At 36.9% G+C, this 23,694-nt stretch overlaps 5 protein-coding genes and 1 long non-coding RNA gene across 7 annotated transcripts; 2 read left to right on the top strand and 4 right to left on the bottom strand.

The window, feature by feature from the left end:
- Window positions 1-1,824: 1,824 nt before the first annotated feature.
- Window positions 1,825-3,564, bottom strand: Art1 (arginine methyltransferase 1). The gene is made up of 4 exons (XM_001359056.4): window positions 3,417-3,564; window positions 3,079-3,354; window positions 2,782-3,011; window positions 1,825-2,723 (listed from the first exon to the last, which is right to left on the bottom strand). Exons 1-4 carry the CDS (start codon window positions 3,417-3,419, stop codon window positions 2,102-2,104), a joined length of 1,131 nt encoding a protein of 376 aa, XP_001359093.3. The 5' UTR covers window positions 3,420-3,564; the 3' UTR covers window positions 1,825-2,101.
- Window positions 3,565-4,367: 803 nt separating this feature from the next.
- Window positions 4,368-7,014, top strand: Mcm5 (Minichromosome maintenance 5). Its single transcript, XM_033380087.1, has 4 exons — window positions 4,368-4,670; window positions 4,726-5,836; window positions 5,901-6,722; window positions 6,783-7,014. The coding sequence occupies exons 1-4, from the start codon at window positions 4,516-4,518 to the stop codon at window positions 6,897-6,899; spliced, it is 2,205 nt and encodes a 734-aa protein (XP_033235978.1). The 5' UTR covers window positions 4,368-4,515; the 3' UTR covers window positions 6,900-7,014.
- A 2,748-nt stretch (window positions 7,015-9,762) lies between these two features.
- On the top strand, window positions 9,763-10,534 carry LOC13036540 (abnormal spindle-like microcephaly-associated protein homolog). The gene has a single exon (XM_033380049.1). The coding sequence runs from the start codon at window positions 9,906-9,908 to the stop codon at window positions 10,341-10,343; it is 438 nt and encodes a 145-aa protein (XP_033235940.1). The 5' UTR covers window positions 9,763-9,905; the 3' UTR covers window positions 10,344-10,534.
- Window positions 10,535-11,749: 1,215 nt separating this feature from the next.
- LOC6897457 (uncharacterized) lies at window positions 11,750-19,162 on the bottom strand (the record flags this gene model as incomplete). Its single annotated transcript, XM_033380639.1, has 21 exons — window positions 11,750-11,962; window positions 12,342-12,896; window positions 12,954-13,550; window positions 13,628-13,717; window positions 15,318-15,350; window positions 16,489-16,581; window positions 16,637-16,672; window positions 16,834-16,950; window positions 17,012-17,131; window positions 17,194-17,220; window positions 17,278-17,448; window positions 17,510-17,635; window positions 17,702-17,728; window positions 17,786-17,956; window positions 18,018-18,143; window positions 18,210-18,236; window positions 18,294-18,464; window positions 18,526-18,645; window positions 18,708-18,734; window positions 18,792-18,962; window positions 19,024-19,162. Coding segments are annotated over 21 exons (3,108 nt in total), but the record flags the coding sequence as incomplete, so codon positions are not given.
- A 43-nt stretch (window positions 19,163-19,205) lies between these two features.
- On the bottom strand, window positions 19,206-20,137 carry LOC117183230 (uncharacterized). Of its 2 annotated transcripts, none has more exons than XR_004468359.1 (3): window positions 20,018-20,137; window positions 19,290-19,460; window positions 19,206-19,232 (listed from the first exon to the last, which is right to left on the bottom strand). It is a non-coding gene; the product is annotated as an uncharacterized lncRNA (long non-coding RNA). The 2 variants fall into 2 exon arrangements; XR_004468360.1 differs by lacking the exon at window positions 20,018-20,137 and adding an exon at window positions 19,521-19,640.
- A 27-nt stretch (window positions 20,138-20,164) lies between these two features.
- On the bottom strand, window positions 20,165-23,471 carry LOC117184151 (uncharacterized). Its single transcript, XM_033380596.1, has 5 exons — window positions 22,166-23,471; window positions 20,710-20,763; window positions 20,522-20,647; window positions 20,290-20,460; window positions 20,165-20,232 (listed from the first exon to the last, which is right to left on the bottom strand). The coding sequence occupies exons 1-5, from the start codon at window positions 23,397-23,399 to the stop codon at window positions 20,165-20,167; spliced, it is 1,653 nt and encodes a 550-aa protein (XP_033236487.1). The 5' UTR covers window positions 23,400-23,471.
- Window positions 23,472-23,694: the final 223 nt, after the last annotated feature.

The raw sequence follows: 23,694 nt of genomic DNA, 5'->3' as shown, positions 1-23,694 counted from the left end.
TTGAGCTTAATGGTGCGCCAAGTGACGCGCTACCCAAGTCATGGTGTTGTGCAAACTTGTTACACCTAAATGCCTCGAAATGAAAAGTTATGACATTTCATCGTTCTTGCCCCTTGTTGGCTCTATACAACCTTTGTGGTGGTTCTCTTGACAGAATTACACTGGTGGATGATCTGGGTGTTATATTAAACGCCAAGCTAAAGTTTTCTGAACACATTTCTACCATGGTAAATAAGACCATGGGACCACTATATAACAAAGACTCTCTATACCCCGCTAGTTCGTCGTGCCCTCAGTACAAAGTACACCAGGGCCGTATGGAATCAGAACAGAAAAACTATTTACTCTTTGCACTGCGGGGCCTTCACTGAGATGCGAGTGTGAGACTCCCATCTTACTCTAGTAGACTGCTATTAGTAAACCTCCCATCCTTAGTTAACCGTAGAAAAATGCTTGGTGTGATATTTATGCACAACTTGATCGGGGGTGACATAGACAGCCCAGATCTGTTGGGCCGCATAATCTTCACGATTACTATTAGACTCACTAGAAATTTTATACCGTTGTTCCTTTCACTTTGTAGATCGAATTATTCCTTGCATGAACCGTTTAGGGTCTTATGCTCGGAACATAATTCCCTCTACCATATTATATCCACCACTAATTCTCTTCCTCTTATTAAATTGGCTAATCGTCTTTCACCTTTCTAGTAATTAGTAATTGTAGTGGTATTCGTAAATGTATTTTGAATGCATGTTTAGTTTCTTAGTAGTGTAGTGTTAATTTTCCTCGAATATTAGTCTTATAACTATCTTTCCTGCATGTACGCGTTTGGTTCGGTTACGCACCGCGCGTCAAATGGCTGCGCCCCTCGGTCGGTTGGGCGGGATTTGCCTGGGATCCGCGCGTAACAGTAACATAGGTTATCATCCATATTAAATAGGGAGTAAACAGATACGCCTTTCAATACAAATATCCCTCGCAGAGACGAATTTCTCGATGGATCTCCGGATAAGGCCATAAACATCTTCTTAGATGGACTTAAGCTGGTTGAGAAGGTCGGAGGCACTCCTCCAGGGTCCTAGATCACTGTAGCGTCTTTCAAGAGGGAGTATTGCAATCAGGGAAGCTCTGAGCTACCTTCCATTAGTTACCGTCATGGCAGCTCGGTTAAACATTTATACAGCTAAGCTGCAATCTGTGGCATCCACAATATTGAAGATTCGAGAAAACTAAAAACGAACAATCATAGAGAATGACCATATCTATCAGATTCTTGACTCTGGATCAGATCGGATCATTTTTATAGCCAATAAATAAATAAATAATAATAATAGAGTTGCGGTCTCTTCAGTTGAGCCAACACACGACCGTGTCTTGCAATAAAAACTTTAAGACAGTGCCTCAAGCGCTCACAGAAAAAGTGTCCGTAGATGAGCAGAACCAAAAAAGTGTCTGCTAAAGTCTCTTTATTTTTCTGCATTTTTTTGTTTATACAATACATATTTTTATAGATTTAAATTTTTAAAAAATATTTTTGCAAATTTAATGCGAAAACCTAGTTTGATCTCATCTGAATCAAATTTTACTGAGAAATTTGTTAGGTTTTAACTGTATTGTATTTCCGGAAGACGAATACAAAAATAGCTAGTTTTAGAATTGCTTAGACTTTATTCGGAAGTAATTTAGGTGTGGTTTTAATTAACTTGAAGCCAGGATTAACCGTGTTCTGTAGATCCGGAATGTTATTCCAATCCTGGGCATGCCTATTCGTTACACCATTATCTGAGATAAGTGTATACCTTTAAAGTATAAAAAAATTAGTTTTTCCAGCCAATGGTGTGCTCGATGCACAATTTATTATGTTATGTGAGGATTGAGGTGCTACTGTACAACTTTTCTTAGAAGTATTTTTGAATAATAATTTAACAGGCGCACAAGTAAAAATATTATGTAAACTAACAAAAGGTACTCTCTAAACTTAGAAGACAGCGCAACACAAGTTCGTTGCACATTTCGCACTGGAATACATCTTACGTCTAGTCAATGTTTCATATTTGAAAGAAGTTTAGCATATAGACTACGTTTTCGTTGATGGAAATTAACGCATACGGTACGTGTTAGATTCTTGAATTTCGGATAGCTCGCCCTTGAAATGTATATCAATAACAAAGTCCAAATCCCGATTGTTTCGATCGTTGGGTTTCATTTGGAACGTGCCTGTTATTTCTTCATTTTTTTTAGCTGTCATATGATCATCTAGATAAAACACAGTTTGCTTCCAGTGAGTGTACGTAGAGTCTGGCGATGTGCTAAAGCCTAGACGCTTATGGCACTTGGTAAATTCGATATTAAAATATGTGACTAACGCTTGCACAAAGTCATTTCGTTTGATTGTTAGATTAAACTTGGACGAAAAGTTCAGATCTGCCTTCTGCACCGTATATAGGTCCACTTCTTTAACCAAGCAGGCTGTGGAGACCACTTGCTTAGGGTCAACCACATCCACGAGGGGCTCAGTGACAGCAACTTTGCGTATACAACTCATATCAAAGCCGTAAACATCGTCCCACCAGTTTATCTTCTCGTCCTTGTACTGGCGATCTTCGATAGCTGTAATATAAAGGGTGCCTCTGTCTGGGAACATCATCCCATTGGGTTTCAGCCACTTGTCTCGTGCATACAATACTGTGTCAAGCATAGACTCATAAAAAAGGCAGTATCTGAAAAAAAATTGCGCACATTATTATAAGCCGATGAAAAGAGAAGTTCGGAGCATACCCCATCCATTCAGAGATTATAATGTCAACGCCTTGGATACCATTTGGCAGCTCGATCTCTTCGATTTTTCCCTTAACGACCTTTATAATGTCCTGCAAATTATTGTCTATGACAACTTGTCGTGCGAACTCTATGATATTCGAACAGTCTACGGCTATAACCTGGGCCGCTCCGGCTTTTGCAGCAAACATAGAAAGTATGCCGGTGCCACATCCAACATCTAAAACAATCTGTAATAAATTCCGTTTAAAACATGTGAAAAAAAGCATTTAACTCAATGTCTTCAACAAATCGTACTTTGCCTTGGAACAAATGCTTATTGTGGTACATAGCGTTGCGGTATGTGACGGTGCGCACTTCGTCCTTAAGCATTTCTTCGTGAATACCAAAGTGGGCGTACGAGTCAAAATAATAGTCTCTCGACGTCATTTCATCAGCTTGGGCACTGGATGCATCGGGAGATGCCCCGGCCCCGGCTCCGCTCTGGGAAAACTTTTTAAGCACATTGTTTGATTTAGGTGTGAGGCCGGTCGCACTTTCGATAGCTGATTCCATGGGTATATCTGTAGTGGACTGGGGAATAGCGTTGATTGTCTTTATTTTTAATGGTCCCAATCTACACATATAAAACATACCATTTTCGTTATATTAATTACTTCCTTGCTTTTTTTCGCCGAAAAAATTATAACTCTAAGCGATTGTAAGTACAAAGTGAACGTCGAAAACTATTCACTACACACGCTGCTTTATAAAATTCCTTTACAGCACTTTTCCTAGAGATGGGTTTTTTTTCGGCAATTTTGAGCACAATTATTAGTGACAGTAGTGGTACTCCCAAAAGTGCCTATATATATAACGCGCTAAAAAATGTTTGCGCGGTATATTAACAGTGAGATTTGCCGTTATGTTTTACATGTGTATATGTGTATGTATATATATGTGCACCCAATTCTGTTTTTGCACGAAATGTATTAGTATTTTGTCAATGCAATCAGACGTGTTTGGTAAAGACATTTTTTACATGCAAATTTGTTTCTGCAAAGTGTTCTAATTGTTCCCTAATTTTAATTTTTGGGCTTTAGTGATAGGGAAGCAAACACCTTTATTGCATACGATCAACGTATTTTTTTACACGGTTTTTCCAGAACCAATCTACCGTGTAAAGACAGAAATATATACCCATTGTAAAACATAACGGCAAATCTCACTGTTAATATATAGTTGAGACGATCTATTGTCATCCTACCCAGATATCAGGGGGAAGGTGTCTGTTAAGCCACTAACCATACAGTATGGTTAGTTGTTAAGCTAAGAAACATATATAAAACTGATTTCTTGAAAAATGGAAAAACTAACTTAATGGACTAGTATTAGAGGCTGTTAAAACTAGGTTGAGTTTTTGGGTTGTTGCGATTAGGCGAAAACGTAATTTAAATGTCTAGTAATGCCAAAAGGTTGTGGTGTTTTGAGAAAATTGCACTCCTTTTGTTCGGAAACTAACAATCAGCCGCATTTAAAAAAATCTTAGAAAATACAAAAATATTTCATAAAAATACTAAAACAAAAAAAAAGAGAATACAAATATCGCATACCCGATACTATCGAAGAATGTTGCAAGTTGTGTGACGGAGTTAATTTTGGCGGCAAAAATTTATTTCATCGAGGCGTCTAGGTGAAGTTAAGATTTGTCAATAAAAAACCTAATTTTTAAGTTTCTAGAACAAACTAAAAAAAATGGAGGGATTTGATGATGCTGGTGTTTTTTTTTCTGATAATTTCGGAAACGATCAGCAGTCGGACGGTGCGCAAATAAATTTGCAAGCGGTCAAGAAAAGATACAAGGAGTTTATTCGGACATTCAACGAAGACAACTTTTTTTATAAATACCGGTAAGCTATAAAGAAATCCCACTTACAAATGGAAGGTTTAAGTACTCTTTTGTAGTGACACATTGAAACGCAACTACCTCAATGGACGCTATTTTCTGGAAATCGAAATGGAAGATTTGGTGGGATTTGATGAGGCCCTTGCCGATAAAATGAACAAACAACCAACTGAACATCTGCAAATTTTTGAAGAGGCTGCTCTGGAAGTGGCTGACGAAATTACAGCTCCACGTCCCGAGCATGAAGAGCACATGCACGATATCCAAATACTATTGAGGTCCAATGCCAACCCCACCAATATACGTGAACTAAAATCAGAGTGCGTGTCGCGCTTGGTTAAAATTGCAGGAATAATTGTGGCCGCATCCGGCATTAGTGCAAAGGCAACAAAAATGTCCATTATGTGCTTGTCGTGCAGCACTGTTATACCAAATCTCAGAGTAAATCCCGGCCTAGAAGGCTACGCCCTGCCACGAAAATGCACAACGGAACAGGCGGGACGACCAAAGTGTCCCCTAGATCCTTTCTTTGTAATGCCGGACAAGTGCAAATGCGTGGATTTTCAAACGCTAAAATTGCAAGAGCTACCAGACTTTGTCCCTCAAGGAGAGATTCCTCGACATTTGCAGTTATTCTGTGACCGTTCCCTGTGCGAACGTGTTGTGCCAGGAAATCGTGTTCTCATACAAGGTATTTATTCAATTCGAAAAGTGGGTAAACCCTCTCGTCAGGATGGTCGAGAGAAGGCCGTGGTGGGTGTTCGCGCGCCCTATATGCGGGTGGTGGGCATAACAGTGGATGCAGAGGGGGCCGGTGCCATTTCTCGCTATAACAATATAACCACCGATGAGGAGGACAACTTCCGACGCATGGCTGCCTCAGGAGATATATACGAACGCCTTTCTCAATCATTGGCTCCTAGTATATTCGGCTCTCGAGACATTAAAAAGGCTATAACTTGTATGCTTTTTGGTGGGTCCCGCAAGCGGCTGCCAGATGGACTGTGTCGACGTGGGGACATCAACGTACTGCTGTTGGGGGATCCAGGTACGGCAAAGTCGCAGCTACTAAAGTTTGTCGAGAAGGTAGCCCCCATTGGCGTGTATACATCAGGAAAGGGATCTAGCGCGGCTGGTCTTACAGCATCGGTTATGAAGGATCCCCAAACGGTAAGCAGGCTTGCAAACTAGTTTGAAAAACTTTTTCTTTTAGCTTATAATCTTATTCGCTCAGCGCAATTTCGTCATGGAAGGAGGTGCCATGGTATTGGCTGACGGTGGTGTCGTTTGCATCGACGAATTTGACAAAATGCGTGAAGATGACCGAGTGGCCATACACGAGGCAATGGAACAGCAAACCATATCCATTGCAAAAGCCGGCATTACTACCACATTAAATTCTCGATGTTCGGTTTTAGCAGCTGCTAATTCTATATTTGGCCGGTGGGACGATACAAAGGGCGAGGAAAATATCGATTTCATGCCCACAATATTATCTCGTTTTGACATGATATTTATTGTTAAGGACGTACACGATGAGACACGTGATATTACTCTCGCAAAGCACATCATAAACGTCCATCTTAGTTCAAATAAATCTGCACCAACCGAGCCAGCCGAAGGTGAAATATCTTTGTCCACATTTAAAAAGTACATACACTACTGTCGCACCCATTGTGGGCCACGATTAAGTGAAGCTGCTGGCGAGAAGCTTAAGAGCCGCTATGTGCTGATGCGAAGTGGTGCCGGTCAGCAGGAAAAAAATGCAGACAAACGGCTGAGTATTCCGATTACAGTGCGCCAGCTAGAGGCTGTTATTCGAATTTCAGAGTCCTTAGCAAAAATACGCTTGCTTCCTTTTGTCGCCGATGATCATGTCAATGAGGCCCTTCGACTTTTCCAAGTATCGACTCTTGATGCAGCTATGACTGGAAGCCTGGCCGGGGCTGAGGGATTCACCACAGAGGAAGACCAGGAAACTCTTAACCGTATTGAAAAACAATTAAAGCGTCGCTTTGCTATCGGATCTCAAGTTTCTGAACAGAATATCTTACAGGTAACAATTCATTCGTATAGAAAAATGAATTTGATTAAAACTTTTCGTTACGTTCTGCAGGACTTTTTACGTCAAAAGTACGAGGAGCGAACTGTACTCAAAGTCATTCACACGATGATTCGACGTGGTGAACTTCAGCACAGAATGCAACGCAAGATGCTATACCGCATATGCTAGTTACCTCTACTAATACTTACTATTATTGTCATTATTTTAGCATCATAAATGAATAAGCTAACTTTTGTCACTGTACTTTTATTATATGAAAATAATTTAATAAAGAAAATGCTTTAATGCGTAATCCCCATTTACATACTCGGATGGTTATGGCTTTTTAATTCGCCATACTAAAGGGTATGTTTTCCATTTATAAATATAAATTTTGTGCTGTACAGCAAAGAATTTCTCGTATATTGTCCTAATATGACAACTTCGATAAAGTTGTAAGTAGTATGTTATGAAGCTTAGTTGTACGTTGTATGTATTAACATATGTTTGTATTGTATGTATGTATTCTGGTGTTCATATCCATCACGAAAAAAGTAGCCTTTTGTATTTGGCAAAATACTTGTGGTACATTATTGGAATGATTTGATTCGATTTGAAAAAAATGCATAATTCAAACCTATTATAAGTATCAGTTTGAATGGTATATTCAAAATCGAAATTGCTGCTTGCATAGTATTCCTTACGTCATTCGAGCAATCCACAAAACCAATATTTTCTATTGGCTGCGAGCCAATTTAAAAAATGTTTTTTCTTCTGTTTAAGAACGTTTATTACTTCCTCTTATACAAAACTCAATTAGTACATTTGCGTATGAACAGCTTCGTATGGATGTACATACACGTACATACGTATACATAAAATAAATATATGGTATGCATACAGGAACATGTATAAATGTATATACTCGCATATATATTTTCAAAAATAGTGTTATGTATGGGCGTGTATTTTCATTTTCAGGCATTCGTATAGAGATGGGCATGGGCATTGCCCATGTTTTTCTCTGTTCCATAACGTATCGGCTACGAGCACATTCCGTATAACTCTATTAAGTGAGTGCTGAACAATCTCCACTGAGACTGAAAGAAGGGTGAAAAAAATCTACTAAATGCATAGAATTCACATTGCCGCGTTAAAGTCTCTCTAACCTTGCAGCTCGACGGCCAGTAAAAGCCTGTTATATTTGTACATATTGTACATATGTATATTTATGATATAGTAGATCGATCGAGGTTGCATCTTACAATATAGCTTTAAAGTTGACGACCTAGTTTGCCTAGAAATAGGAAGATTTAGGACCATGGCTATCGATTCAGATCGTATTCCTGCACAAAAATAAATACCTTCCTATATATTTACTACTTTATAGTACTTTATACTTATACTTTGTAGGGTAAAAAAAAATTCCTTGTGTGCGTTGCAGAAATCTGGAAGGAATCTGTAGGAAGCCAACTTCAGCACGTATACCCTTAAAGCTCGACCTTATTATCTTAAGCTCTTGTTGTCCTTAAGACCTTTTTATACCCTATACTCAAGATTTGTGCGGAAAATGGATATTTGTAACGCCCAGTAAAGTAAAGTATTTATATTCTTGATCAGCATCAATAGCCGAGTCGGTTGAGCCATGCCTTTCTGTCCGTCTTTGTGTGCACTATGTCAGAAGACAGAGAGAGTGCGGTTTCTCTATATTGAGTGCTTGTACAATCATATTAACATATGTGCATGTTTGTATGTTTGTGTATTAATGGCTTATTAATAAATTGATACTTTGCCCTTTGCATCGAATCCAGGGTCGAGTTGATTTAATTTAAATTCATATTTCAATATGCATGTTCATGTACGACTGTATAGATACATATGTACGTATGTAGCAACAATCATTCATACTTTTGTACGTACTTTTCAATTACCGCTGACCTGACTGTTGATTGATGATAGGGATGCTGCGCATGCTGTCCACTTCTATTTTTACATGAACAAGTGCATACATACGACAAGCAAAACAAGGGGACTTGCAGGGAGTTATGTAGCGGTGTTTTCAATTGAACCATCCCCAACCACGAATTTTTCAAATATGAATGTAAGGAAACAAAAACATTAACCGTACATAAGGGAACGTTTTAGTCGTGTGACTCGACTATGATGTCGACTAATGAGTACCTTAAGGAATGCATTCCACAAATAAAGAAAACAAATTTTATTTATTAGATATTTAGTAGATATGGTCGAGTAACTTGACAATAAGATATTCCGGTTGGCTTTGAAGAAAGGGGGAGGAAAAGAATTTTGATTCATTTAGTTCTTATATTCTCCGTGATCTGCATTGTTCATACATACGGACATGACTTGCTCGACTATGCCGTTGATGCTGATCAAGAATTTATACTTATTATACTGAAAGTTAGAAAAAATGCAGGAATAGAATATTTCTACTACTGGGTGTCATATATCTAAAAGAACTCCTGTATATGCCAGCGCAGGGTTGTTAAAATCTATCTGCTTTTTATTAATAAAAAAAAAAGCTCTGACGGTAACCAAAAATTGCTCTAACCTTAACAATGAAATTAATCAGATCACAAATCAAGTACAAAAAAATGATCACTATATCAGATAAAAGGCCGAAAATTATAAACAGATAACTTAATAAAAACTACGAATATCTTCGATAGCAATAAACTTTCGTATATCGAGTTAACTGTGAATGCTGACCAGAAACCAGGACCATAATACATACATATATAAACTCTTCAGAGACTTTTCGTTCGCATTTCACACTTTTTATCGAAATTAGACTACTCTCTGCGAGGGTATAAAGTCGATCTATGACTACATATGTACATAGATACCATTTTACAAATAAACAAAAACGGGTATGTGTGCATATTTATACATATGTATGTACATATATAGATTCATATGTATGCATAAATGAATATCGACCATATGGGAGAACGCAAGTAGGTGTGTGCAAAGGCAGAAGCGCTGAGTGGGGCCTTTGTTTTGTGAATGAAAATGAAAAATTTCATTGTACATTCGGTGAACCCGCGTCTTTTGCATGTCAGTACAATTTTAGATTTCGACCGAGCACGTTCGGGCCTCGAACCAATTTGTGTATTGGTGGCATTAAAACGCGTCTAAAATCACCCGCATACTGGCGCAGTGCTGCTGAAGATCATGTACATTTACCCAAGCTCCCCGGAAACATCATCGTCCTTGCAGTCTGAAGAAATTGCAGCCATAAAGATACAAGCAGGATTCCGTGGCTATCGTGTTCGCAAACAGGCTCACCAGTCAACAAAACCCGCTAATAGCAACAGATTCGGAAACCGGTTTTTAAATTTGCAAAGCAAACGGAACCAAAACCAGCGCCATCGTCCCAATAATAGCGCCCATATAGAACACCAAATGAATTCCACCCGTTATGATGACTCGAATTCAGCAAAGGAGGAAAACGCTGCGAAATCAGTTGAAGATCGTTGTGCTACGAAAATTCAAGCCGGATTTCGAGGATTTCTTGTTAGAAAGAAACAAAAAATGGCCACAGAAGCAGCTGTGAAAATTCAGGCTGGTTTTCGCGGTTTTAGGGCTCGCAAGGAATTAAAGCAGACATAAGGAAACACCACAACTACGAGTAGACTTGTGTTATTTAATAGATTTCATGTACAGTAGTATATGTACTACTAGAAAATTTTTAGTTTCGAGTGATTTTTTATGTAAATTCGTTTAAGTTATAGCTTATGCATTGTAAATAGTTATATATTAACATCTACTTAGTATAAAATAAAAAATAAATCACTATTAGACGACTAGTCTTCAAGGCTATAAATGCACTTGTTTATTTTCGGCTAACATACTACAATCATTCTATAAAGGTATATGTATGTACCCAGGATATATGAATATATGTATGTACATAAATAAATGTACGAGATGTACACAGTCACAATCCCGATGAAATTATAAAAAAGAAAGGAATGCTAGTTTCGGGGTCCGAAGTTTTTTACCCGTTTCTATATAAGCTTTACGATTGATTATGCGGAGACCGCAATTCTCCATTTATACCCGATACTTAGTCAGTATGGCTCTCCTCCGGCAGACGGCCTCCGGCTAATATTAAAAGACAAAGAGTGTGTGCGATGTGGATGCCACAGATTTTCGTTCTTTGTGGGCGCGGAAGTAGGCGGGCGAAGTTTTGAAATATTCTTGTAACAGTGACATATCACAGAAGTCTGGATCCAAAACATCGTTGCTCTAGCTCTTATAGTCTTTGAGGACTAGGCGCTGAAGAGGACAGACAGACGGACAGACAGACATGGCTCAATCGACTCGGCTATTGATGCTGATCAAGAATATATATACTTGATGGGGTCGGAAACGATTCCTTCTGGACGTTACACACATCTATTTTCACCACAAATCTAATATACCCCAAAACTCATTTTGAGGGTATAATATACAGAGCCTAAATCAAAATGGATAGATCCGTCAATGGTGAAGCATGAGATGTGTGGGGGGTGGAGCAGCTGTGCTTATAATTTAAAGAACTCTGCCGGCAGGGCAGATCCTGACGAAGTTATTATGGAATACAGATAGGGCTCAATACCTAAAATACGATACAGCAGAGCTTGGTATCTAGTATGCACCCGATTCACTCGGTTAGTACCGATTTAACGATATTTGTAACTATTTAAAAATATCCTTGTTGGGAGCAGCAGCTGGCAACAAGATCTTTGCGCTTAACGTAAATAACCATTATTTTTCGCTATTTGCACTGCCCACTGTACAAAATCATTGTTTTACTGCACATGCCTCGCTTCTCTCTCTGCCCCTTTTCGTTCCCATCTATGGTTCATTCTCGGCTTAGCTCCTTCTATAGCTCTTTTTCGATCTCTCACCAAGAACCTGCTAGATTCTTGGTTTAAAACTCAACAGCTATTAAAAACACTTACAAGCTTCACAGAAGCCTATAAAAATACTTCCGAATAATACAATATACTAAAAACAATTATACGTACATATATACTTGATCATTTATTTGAACAAAGTTTAGCATAAATATGGGTCGAGCTATTTGGATGCCATTTTCTTATATTCTGCGCTTTTTATACGTTTTTTTTTGTGCTTAGGAATAACTCTTAAAATATTGCAATCAATTTGTACTGGCATTGAGTTCTGCCTTAATGTCAACCATTTTAGTTCCATGCTAGATTTCAATTTTACACCATCACCTGCTAAAAATATGAAACAGAAATATAATATAGAAAAGGAAATAGTTATTCAAATTTCAAAAGAATTAAAGCAAGGTTTTTTTTATTAAACTTTAAGTCGTAAACTGCATATAGTATGTAAGCAAATTTATGGAAAACGAGGGGGAATATTGTGAGTTGCTGCGGAGACCGCAACTCTATTTTTTCCAACTATTTTTCTACTATTGCAGTACTGTATGTATGTATAAATGTACTTATTGGGAAAGAAATTATCAGCTTCAAACAGATGGACTATCTTATATGTACATAGAAAAAAACAGAAGTATACAGATCCCTAAAAAACTCATTTAGATACCAATTTAATATGAAATATATTTCTTTAACATATGTATGTGCACCTTACCCTTTTCTTTGTTTCGTAGTGACTTTGGGAGTTTTTGAGTATGTCCACCATTGGTAAGAGGAATGTTATCTTCATCAGGCGTCGAGTCATTTCGAAGCGCGTCCCCGCGCTGCAATTTTTGACGCCTGGCGGCTAAATTGCTTTCTAAGCTGATACCTTGCATTTTTCGATTATGTCCTTTAAGTTTTCTTGTGTGTATACGATATGCAGCTTGTATTTTTTTCGCAGCTTCTTCCTCAATGAGTCGCTCAAAAGATTCGCTGATTGCAGCGTTTCCAAAGGATGCCTTTGTCTCTTGGGTTGAGGATTTAGTACCGGCACTAGCGCGTCGAATTCGTCGCCTGGTAAGAAACCCACGAGCTCCCGCTTGTATTTTCGTGGCCGCCGATACAATTGTAGATTCAGTTTCAGTAGATGTGCCCAAAGTATCTGCCATAGCCGTGTTTATTTCAAAGTTCTCTTGGTTAATATTTCTTGGGTCAATGCAATCTGAATCCGTTTCAGATAGCGAAAAGGCCAACATTTTCTTGCGAATGTTTTCCGAAATTTCGTCGTCTAAAAATATACTGTTAGTGCTGTTGATGCTAGAAGCAGTCATAAGATCTATGCTACCAATTTCTATATCATCTCTAGCATCTTCAAGGGTGACAGACCTAAACATGCCTCTGGGATCGTCTCCAGCGATTGTGTAATGACGTATCAGCGGTGCCCTTGCAGATTCTTCTTCGCTGTTACTATCTTTAATTTGGAATTTTTCTGACTCAACATCACCGAAAACCACAGAGTCACTTTGGGCAGAACTTTCTCTGGTTTCATCAAGTTGCATTTGGTTGTACACAATAATTTCACCTTCTTCAATGCTGGCTTGTTCTTTCAAAGAATCTATAGTCCTTATTAATGGTTCATCGTTAGAGTTCAAAAAAGCTAGATGACTTGAAATTTGTTTAACAGCTTCATCGGATGTGGATGACTTAGGTGAGACATTTTCTTGTTTTGTCTCAGAGAATGGCTCTAAGGCAATGGTTTCATTTGTAAGAAAATCTGAAATTTCCATATTATTGCAGTCATTTGATAATATTGAAGAATTTTTTTGTATACAAAGTTCTTCTACTGCTTCTTTTTGCGTGTTAGGAACTAGTTCCTTCTCGGTAATAGATGTCATCTCTTTTAGTGGGGAGCTATTTTGTTGCTCTTGGAATGATACGACTTCTACAAGAACATATATTAAAATAAAAGAGAACATCTTTTTTGTCATCTACTTTACAGTACGAACAATATTTACTTACCATGATTTGAGGCGCCAGCATCTGATAATACAAATATTCCTGGATTCCCAGCTGAGCCAACCACAGCACTAGATTCGGGTAGTATTAAACCTGACAAACCATTAGAGACTTCAGTATCAATATCAGATTCATTAATTCAAATCTCGTCAATGTAAGAATTTCAGAACTTAAACTTCATTTAAAGGGGCCATGCATTTAAGCTAAATTTTATGTGCAATTACAGTTTGATTAGAATAATTGACTTGGTATTATTCGCATTGATCCTACAAATGTTGGATCTAAAATCTGACTTTTTTGCGTAGGTCCCCGAGAGATCCGTTTTTCCCAATAAAGCTTCTAAACCCGTTTCTTAGCTTGCATTTGTATTTGTTAGTAATATCTGGTAATTTGTAACATTTATTTTTTAAAGTTTTTACAAGCGGTTTTTCGTTTCTTCTGTGCTGTTTCTGTTTCTGTTTCTTTCAAAGACTATGTTTTTAAAATTGTGTTACAATGTTCTAGATTAGTCCGTGAATATTAAAGCCTAAGGAACAACGTGAATTTAAATTGTATTAACGTGTCCTTTTTTTAGTTAAGATTAAAACTATTTGCTTTCCGTAGACTTCTGGAGTGTGCAGACAAATTCAATTTCTTTAGCTGATTTTCTTAATTTTGAATATAGTAGCTACACAAGTTTTGTGACACGTTTTATCTAAAAAATATATTTAAATTTTTTAATCTATCTGTTGACCACAAACCCATTCTTGCAGTGTTTATGTACTGTCTGTGTGACCACATAGTGTGAGTTTGGAAATGTCAGTATTATATATGGAGAATGTTTCATATGAATTAGTCTTATTCTATGTAGATGGTGTTAATGACTCTTCTCGGACCACTTTGGTTCTACTACTTAAATCAAAGAGACGTCCCCCGGAAATATTTTCATCATTCATTAAGGCATATTCTTTTGTACCAACTATATCTGTCTTACCCAATTCAAGTTCTGTAACTCTGTTATCAGTTATGATATCACTTTCATTAAGCTCAAGTATAGTTTGCAGCTTGGCTACTCCTGGTTGTTGTTGGTAATCCGGATCTGCCGTTGGATCTTCAATCTCTCTATATTCATTAATTATCAAATGCGGGCCCAACAAATTTGAGCGTGAACTATCGTCCAAAGGAATTAGTTTGTCGATTTGACCGTGTTTATTTGTTTTGAAAGGAGACTTGTTTGATACTTTGTACCTGCGATTTCCATTATCCGATTTATCGAATGAAATAAAATATGAAATTGGTCTCTTAACTTTAGTGACTTCGGTTTCTGTGCTCATATTAGATGCAATTTTTCCAAGGTCCTGGATGGGAACTTCTCTTGTGTTTTTTACTTCGCCTGTGTCTGCGTAAGCCAATGATTGATTCATCTCGAAATCTGTATAAATTTCGTACCAGGTCCCTTTGTCGGTGGGACTTTTGAATGACTTAAGCTGCAGCTCAGCAACAGGTCTAGGTATAAAACGACTGTTCTGAACGGAGCCAATTTCTTTGTGCTTGAGCTTAGGGATAGGCAACTTAGTTGTTTTTTTATTTTTAATCTCAATAGTGTCGTTGTTAAAATTGTGGGTGCCAAATAATTGATTAGATACAAGCACTGTAGAACCTTTCTGCTAATTTAAAAAAAAAATTATAACATATTTGCGCTATTAACTCTTACCAGTATTTACATCCGGTTTACACTGAACATCACCTTTGTGTAAAAATATTAAAAAATACAAGAAATGATTGTATGGTTTTCCAATTTCCAACAGTTGATAAAAGCTAATTTCGGAATTCCGACATTTCCTTTTTAAGACAATAGACTATTAAAGATGCGTCGTAAATACGGATGATGTTAAACTCTGTATCCAGTGCAAGGACATTTCATTTCATTCTCGCTTGCAATCCGAGCTCAATAACTTTCAGTCATAGTGTTGTGCAAACTTGTTACACCTTAATGCCTCGAAATGCAAAGTTATGACATTTCATCGTTCTGGCCCCTTGTTGGCTCTATATACCCTTTGTGGTGGTTCTCTTGAGAGAATTACACTGGTAGATGATCTTGGTGTTATATTAAACGCCAAGCTAAAGTTTTCTGAACACATTCTACCATGGTAAATAAGACCATGGGCGTGCTTGGGTTTATAAAAGGTCAAAGGAATTTGACGACCCCTATATAACAAAGACTCTCTATACCTCGCTAGTTCGTCCGATTTTAGAATACATTTTCCTCGAATATTTGTCTTATAACTATCTTTCCTGCATGTACATGTTTGGTTCGGCTACGCACCACGCGTCATGCGGCAGCGCTCCTCGGTCGGTTGGGCGGGAAGAGGGCTGCGTTTTGCCTGGGATCCGCGCGTAACAGCCTTCTGCTGGTTTCACACGGGCCACGTGACGGTGTAGAAATTGCATCGCCTCTTGTAAGATGCAGTCATTGCATGTCAACGTCCAAGCAATAGTCTTTGAGCACTAAGCGCTCATAGGGACGGACGGACAGACGGGCAGACAGACATGGCTCAATCGACTCGGCTATTGATGCTGATCAAAAATATATGTATGGAATATATTTATGGGGTCGGAAACGCTTCCTTCCAAATCCACTTTCACCACAAATCTAATACACCCCTATACTCATTTTGAGTATCGGGTATAAATAATAGAGATCTACCATAATAAACACCCTCTTCACATAGTGTGATGTAAATCTGCAGCACAGAAATTTCGAATTCAAATTCCCGGCCAACACATCGGATTAGCCAGTGTCATCAGAGTCATTTTTACTTGATACTCAGAAAAACATAACATTTAGATCTCACCCCAAAAAAATTGGATTAAAAAAAACTTACTTGTATCGTCATCTTTAAAATTTATTTGTAATCCATTGGGTCGTTCTCCATTTTCTGACAATGCATTATTATCTATTCCAGTTACACTCCTTTCTGTGTTTAGATGTTTATTTAAATAGGTTTCATATAACTGTAAAATGTCACTTACTGGTCAAATTCGAGATCGTATTGCTAGTAGGATCATCTGTAAGATAAATTAATTCAAAATCACAATTTTTATTCAATTAATTTTATCTTCATGTTTCAGAAGGTGTGAGGTGAAGGTGAGACCGCAATTGCAGTAGGGAACGAAATATTATCCTTGGGAAGGGGCAGAACTAACAAGAAGTGCAATTCCTTGCTCACCTGGAAAATGATGCTTAGATTCAGAAATTTCGGACCCAATTACTATGGTTTGTTCATCTTTATCAGGTAAAACATCGAACTCTTTCTCGGCACCATTATCTTTGTTTGTTTTTCCGTCTGAAAAAAATAATAAATAGAAGAAATTCCCACTTCGAAATACTTGATTGAAAAAACTTACTGGCATTGTCCTCATCTTCCAAGGTAAGTCCATTTTGTTGTTCAGAAACAGGATGCGTTGTAATATCCGATTCTCCATTTTCGCATAATGAATTATCAACTTTTTCAGATATACTAATTTCTGTATGTAGATGTATATTATTTATGTTTCATATATGATATGTAATTGAAAGAATAACTTACTGGTCAACTCCGATAGTTCTATGACGCCTGGAATTTCATTGATTATAAGATCGTCTGTAAAATAAGTCCATTACCAAAAATTACCATCTAATTCCTTTGGAGGGGCAGAACTGACAGGAATTTCGACATCTTGTTCACCTGAAAATCTATGTCCAGATTCAGAAATTTCGGACCCAATTACTATGGTTTGTTCATCTTTATCAGGTAAAACATCGAACTCTTTCTCGGCACCATTTTCTTTTTTTGTTTTTCCGCCTGAAAAAAATAATAAATAGAAGAAATTCCCACTTCGAAATACTTGATTGAAAAAACTAACTGGCATTGTCCTCATCTTCCAACTTTTTTTGTGGTCCATTGTGTTGTTCAGAAACAGGATGCGTTACAATACTAGATTCTCCATTTTCGCATAATGAATTATCAACTATTTCAGATATACTCCTTTCTGTATTTAGATTTAGATATATTATTTATGTTTCATATATGATATGTAATTGAAAGAATAACTTACTGGTCAACTCCGATAGTTCTATGACGCCTGGAATTTCATTGATTATAAGATCGTCTGTAAAATAAGTCCATTACCAAAAATTACCATCTAATTCCTTTGGAGGGGCAGAACTGACAGGAATTTCGACATCTTGTTCACCTGAAAATCTATGTCCAGATTCAGAAATTTCGGACCCAATTACTATGGTTTGTTCATCTTTATCAGGTAAAACATCGAACTCTTTCTCGGCACCATTTTCTTTTTTTGTTTTTCCGCCTGAAAAAAATAATAAATAGAAGAAATTCCCACTTCGAAATACTTGATTGAAAAAACTAACTGGCATTGTCCTCATCTTCCAACTTTTTTTGTGGTCCATTGTGTTGTTCAGAAACAGGATGCGTTACAATACTAGATTCTCCATTTTCGCATAATGAATTATCAACTATTTCAGATATACTCCTTTCTGTATTTAGATTTAGATATATTATTTATGTTTCATATATGATATGTAATTGAAAGAATAACTTACTGGTCAACTCCGATAGTTCTATGACGCCTGGAATTTCATTGATTATAAGATCGTCTGTAAAATAAGTCCATTACCAAAAATTACCATCTAATTCCTTTGGAAGTGCAGAACTGACAGGAATTTCGACGTCTTGTTCACCTGAAAATCGATGTCCAGATTCAGAAATTTCGGACCCAATTACTATGGTTTGTTCATCTTTATCAGGTAAAACATCGAACTCTTTCTCGGCATCATTTTCTTTATTTGATTTTCCGGCTGAAAAAAATAATAAATAGAAGGAATTCCCACTTCGAAATACTTCATTGAAAAAACTTACTGGCGTTGTCCTCATCTTCCAAGGTAAGTCCATTTTGTTGTTCAGAAACAGGATGCGTTATAATATCCGATTCTCCATTTTCGCATAATGAATTATCAACTTTTTCAGATATACTAATTTCTGTATGTAGATGTATATAATTTATGTTTCATATATGATATGTAATTTTAAGAATAACTTACTGGTCAAATCCGATAGTTCTATTAGGCCTGGAATTTCATTGATTATAAGATCGTCTGTAAAATAAATCCATTACCAAAAATTACCATCTAATTCCTTTGGAGGGGCAGAACTGACAGGAATTTCGACGTCTTGTTCACCTGAAAATCTATGTCCAGATTCAGAAATTTCGGACCCAATTACTATTGTTTGTTCTTCTTTATCAGGTAAAACATCGAACTCTTTCTCGGCATCATTTTCTTTATTTGATTTTCCGGCTGAAAAAAATAATAAATAGAAGGAATTCCCACTTCGAAATACTTCATTGAAAAAACTTACTGGCGTTGTCCTCATCTTCCAAGGTAAGTCCATTTTGTTGTTCAGAAACAGGATGCGTTATAATATCCGATTCTCCATTTTCGCATAATGAATTATCAACTTTTTCAGATATACTAATTTCTGTATGTAGATGTATATTATTTATGTTTCATATATGATATGTAATTTTAAGAATAACTTACTGCTCAAATCCGATAGTTCTATTAGGCCTGGAATTTCATTGATTATAAGATCGTCTGTAAAATAAATCCATTACCAAAAATTACCATCTAATTCCTTTGGAGGGGCAGAACTGACAGGAATTTCGACGTCTTGTTCACCTGAAAATCTATGTCCAGATTCAGAAATTTCGGACCCAATTACTATGGTTTGTTCATCTTTATCAGGTAAAACATCGAACTCTTTCTCGGCACCATTGTCTTTATTTGTTTTTCCGGCTGAAAAAAATAATAAATAGAAGAAATTCCCAGTTCGAAATACTTGATGAAAAAACTTACTGGCGTTGTCCTCATCTTCCAAGGTAAGTCCATTTTGTTGTTCAGAAACAGGATGCGTTATAATATCCGATTCTCCATTTTCGCATAATGAATTATTAACTTTTTCAGATATACTAATTTCTGTATGTAGATGTATATTATTTATGTTTCATATATGATATGTAATTTTAAGAATAACTTACTGGCCAAATCCGATAGTTCTATGACGCCTGGAATTTCATTGATTATAAGATCGTCCGTAAAATAAATCCATTACCAAAAATTACCATCTAATTCCTTTGGAAGTGCAGAACTGACAGGAATTTCGACGTCTTGTTCACCTGAAAATCGATGTCCAGATTCAGAAATTTCGGACCCAATTACTATGGTTTGTTCTTCTTTATCAGGTAAAACATCGAACTCTTTCTCGGCATCATTATCTTTATTTGATTTTCCGGCTGAAAAAAATAATAAATAGAAGAATTCCCACTTCGAAATACTTCATTGAAAAAACTTACTGGCATTGTCCTCATCTTCCAAATTTTTTTGTGGTTCATTGTGCTGTTCAGACACAGGATGCGTTATAATATCCGATTCTCCATTTTCGCATAATGAATTATCAACTTTTTCAGATATACTTATTTCTGTATGTAGATGTATATTATTTATGTTTCATATATGATATGTAATTTTAAGAATAACTTACTGGTCAAATCCGATAGTTCTATGACGCCTGGAATTTCATTGATTATAAGATCGTCTGTAAAATAAATCCATTACCAAAAATTACCATCTAATTCCTTTGGAAGTGCGGAACTGACAGGAATTTCGACGTCTTGTTCACCTGAAAATCTATGTCCAGATTCAGAAATTTCGGACCCAATTACTATGGTTTGTTCTTCTTTATCAGGTAAAACATCGAACTCTTTCTCGGCACCATTATCTTTATTTGTTTTTCCGGCTGAAAAAAATAATAAATAGAAGGAATTCCCACTTCGAAATACTTCATTGAAAAAACTTACTGGCATTGTCCTCATCTTCCAAATTTTTTTGTGGTTCATTGTGTTGTTCAGACACAGGATGCGTTATAATATCCGATTCTCCATTTTCGCATAATGAATTATCAACTTTTTCAGATATACTAATTTCTGTATGTAGATGTATATTATTTATGTTTCATATATGATATGTAATTTTAAGAATAACTTACTGGTCAAATCCGATAGTTCTATTAGGCCTGGAATTTCATTGATTTTTAGATCGTCTGTAATATAAATCCATTACAAATAAAAAAATATATATATGCATATCTCTTCTCCGGGTGTTTTTGATCTGATCTTCCCAAACGGCTAATCTTATTTTGAAAAATTTTGTTTGTCTATTACTTAGGACTGCGATAAGATAACTATTTTCACACCATCCAACATTGAGTTCGAGCCAGATATTGAAAATTCCGCTCACCCGAAATTGCTGTTTGATGCTGTGGACAAAGAATGTCGACATTGTCATGCATTCAAGTTCTCACTTGAGTTAGAAGACAATGCTTCAGGAAAAATGCAGGCATCTATAGTTGAAAAACCAACAGAATCATTCGCTCCATCCACTTATTCAATTCATGATTGCAAATGACATCTTTCTTAGCCACAGAAGTTCACAGTACTGCAGTAAATTGATTGCCGGGTCAGCAAGTTCTTTTTATATGATTAATTACAACGTCATATTACAGAAAATGTGCTATTAAGTGATTGTTTATGAGCTTGTGAAAAGTATTGCGAATATTGTTATATTCATTTCCCTCAATGCGAAATTGTCCATCGCGAAACAACTGTCACACGTAATAACATTTGCAGTAGAGCCATGGACTTGGCTTCCGCCACGAGTACAAACAATACATGTTAGTTAACTCCATCCACAAATATTTCCTATAAATCAATAAGCTTGTTTGATCCCCGCGTCACACACAATTCGAGGCGATCTATAGAGGCGATCAGCTGTTTGCGGTTTTGTTAATGTCGGGGCAAGGCTGTTGGTCCCTTACAACGTCGGTCTCTAAACTCGGTGAAGTTACGTTAATAAACTATTCACCCAATCCATTGTACTTCATGCTTCCCCCCATCCATGCCAGTCTGACGCAAAGAATTATAGAGCTATATCTAAGTTTTCCGATAGTCTCAAAATGTTTCAGAAAATTTAAACACCGGACCTGCAACATCCCAACAAGTCGCTTATATTTCCAGTTAAGCTTGAAGTTATAAGGCGGTTGTTTAAACATGAACATATTATCGTCAAAACCATGCCAATTTCGGCCCCTTTGCAGAATGTTCAAGCATGATCTCATAGGGATTTTGAGTATCGGATATAAATATTCAGGATGTGACCCAGAAAGCAGTGTGGCTATAAAAGGTAAATCTCTAACGCAGTGCAGGGAACCTGTTCCTCAATCGAATATTGGAGATGCATTGCTTAGGGACTCGGAAAAAGATTTCAGAAATCGTTCTTTCTCACGGACATTTTCTATTAATCAGAGCTCTCCTTTTTTACTGATTAATAAACATTTGCCTGCCACATTGGTCTGACAAACATTTTTTTGTAAATTTGTGATGAAAAAAAATAAAATGTAATTCGTTAGCTTCTCACGCTAAACTGTTAAAATGTAAGGTTTTTACCGTTTTTCTGCACTTTCGTCGAGTTTTCGTCTTTTTTAATAGCAGCATACTCGTTTTCAAGAATTAGGCAAGGGTTATTGTTGTCTACTTCCTCCTGCACCTTTATTGTGTTTTGGATAACGTCTTCAAAATTGGTATTAACAAAATCTTTGTGCTCAGTGGTCGAATCGGTTGATAGGGGTGCCGTCGATACAGAATTGTATGAACATGTCTCAGAATAAATATCGTTTAACTCTTCACGATTATCTACAACGTCAGGCACATTTCCTATGACCCTCCGCGCATCAACCATCCTTCGAAATGCTCGTTGAATAATGATGGCTGCTGTCACTAAGCCAAAAGAACCATTTTTAAATCGATTTTTCTGACGAATTTTTTTATTTAAATATCGACGATATTGTCGTTGGATAACAATGACTGCATGTATATAATCTTCAGTACTATGGGTATCATTACGTGGTTTTTCCTTTTCTGAATCCTTTCGTTTTCCAAATCTCTTTTTGGCCAAGTAGCAGCGAAATAGCCTTTGTATCAAGAAAACTGCACGTAAATATTCTTTGTCGTATTTTTCCTTGTCAGAACTTATTTTCTTTTGAATTTTATACCGGCGAAAATTTCTTTGAATTATGATGACTGCTTTTAAACAGTTGTGATCGTATATTTTTTGATTTTCCTCCTTTGCTTCAGCTATTGAAGTACAATCATTTAAAGGAATCATGGTACTTGAAATGATGTCATTATTCTGTACTTCTGCTGCATCACCGGTTATTGTACGTCCACATTGACAAGTTACCTTTGCTACAGATTTAAATGGCTCTTTGTCCCTCAATGACCCTTCGTATTCCGTATATTTAGTGTATTCAGTAGTTATCGATTTGGCCTCCGAGAGCTTTTGAAAGTATTCCTGTGCGAATATATAAATATTGTCCGGACTTTCTTTTAGAACTGCCTTAATAAATTGTTTTATGAGCTCTGTAAGGTTTTCCGGAATTATATGAAATACGAGTGAAAGTGGCATCTGCTGTTGAATACGGTTTTTTATCATGCTTTCATATGTTTGTATTGGCTCGTATTTGCGCATCACTCGGTTCGATTTTTCGGTAACAATCAAATTAAAAAAATCGGCAGAGAATTTGTATAGGTTTTCAGGCTTTTGACGTAAAACTTCTTTAGCATACATCTTCATTAGGTCCCGTAGTCCCTCAGGAACTCTTGGTAAACTTTTGTCCGTCATATTAAGATGTTAGTCTCCAATAACGAACTATTCACATAAAATGTTGAAGGAAAACTAACTAAGGAAATATCCTTGTTGGGGTTGTCTAGTGACCTGAAATGTCATGTGTTTCCATACCAACAGCTATTGCCCACGCCATACACTGTATGTATAAGTATCTCAAGTAGCACAGTGGGACTATGCACGAAAAAGTTTGAAAAAATTAAACGAAAGACCGGTACGATTTATTGATATCTAATTCTTGGACGTTGACATGCAATGAATGCATCTTTCAAGAGGCGATGCAGCTACTGCA

This window comes from Drosophila pseudoobscura, chromosome 2, assembly GCF_009870125.1.
Source record: "Drosophila pseudoobscura strain MV-25-SWS-2005 chromosome 2, UCI_Dpse_MV25, whole genome shotgun sequence".
Classification (NCBI taxonomy): Eukaryota; Metazoa; Arthropoda; class Insecta; order Diptera; family Drosophilidae; genus Drosophila; species Drosophila pseudoobscura.
Note: the sequence above shows the minus strand (reverse complement) of the source record. Positions and strands in the feature narration are given on the sequence as shown.

Bases quoted from the DNA above. Each gene is read 5' to 3' on its own strand.
- LOC117184151 (XM_033380596.1), bottom strand. From the start codon at position 23,399: ATGACGGACAAAAGTTTACCAAGAGTTCCTGAGGGACTACGGGACCTA. The intron at 20,764-22,165 runs GTAAAAACCTTA...TTTATATTACAG, and splicing joins GACGAAAGTGCAGAAAAACG to ACGATCTAAAAATCAATGAA. The intron at 20,461-20,521 runs GTAAGTTTTTTC...TATTTTTTTCAG, and splicing joins GGAAGATGAGGACAATGCCA to CCGGAAAAACAAATAAAGAT.
- LOC13036540 (XM_033380049.1), top strand. From the start codon at position 9,906: ATGTACATTTACCCAAGCTCCCCGGAAACATCATCGTCCTTGCAGTCT.
- Art1 (XM_001359056.4), bottom strand. The intron at 3,012-3,078 runs GTACGATTTGTT...AATTTATTACAG, and splicing joins AGCATTTGTTCCAAGGCAAA to ATTGTTTTAGATGTTGGATG. The intron at 2,724-2,781 runs GTATGCTCCGAA...ATTTTTTTTCAG, and splicing joins ATAATCTCTGAATGGATGGG to ATACTGCCTTTTTTATGAGT.
- Mcm5 (XM_033380087.1), top strand. From the start codon at position 4,516: ATGGAGGGATTTGATGATGCTGGTGTTTTTTTTTCTGATAATTTCGGA. The intron at 5,837-5,900 runs GTAAGCAGGCTT...TTATTCGCTCAG, and splicing joins TTATGAAGGATCCCCAAACG to CGCAATTTCGTCATGGAAGG. The intron at 6,723-6,782 runs GTAACAATTCAT...TACGTTCTGCAG, and splicing joins CTGAACAGAATATCTTACAG to GACTTTTTACGTCAAAAGTA.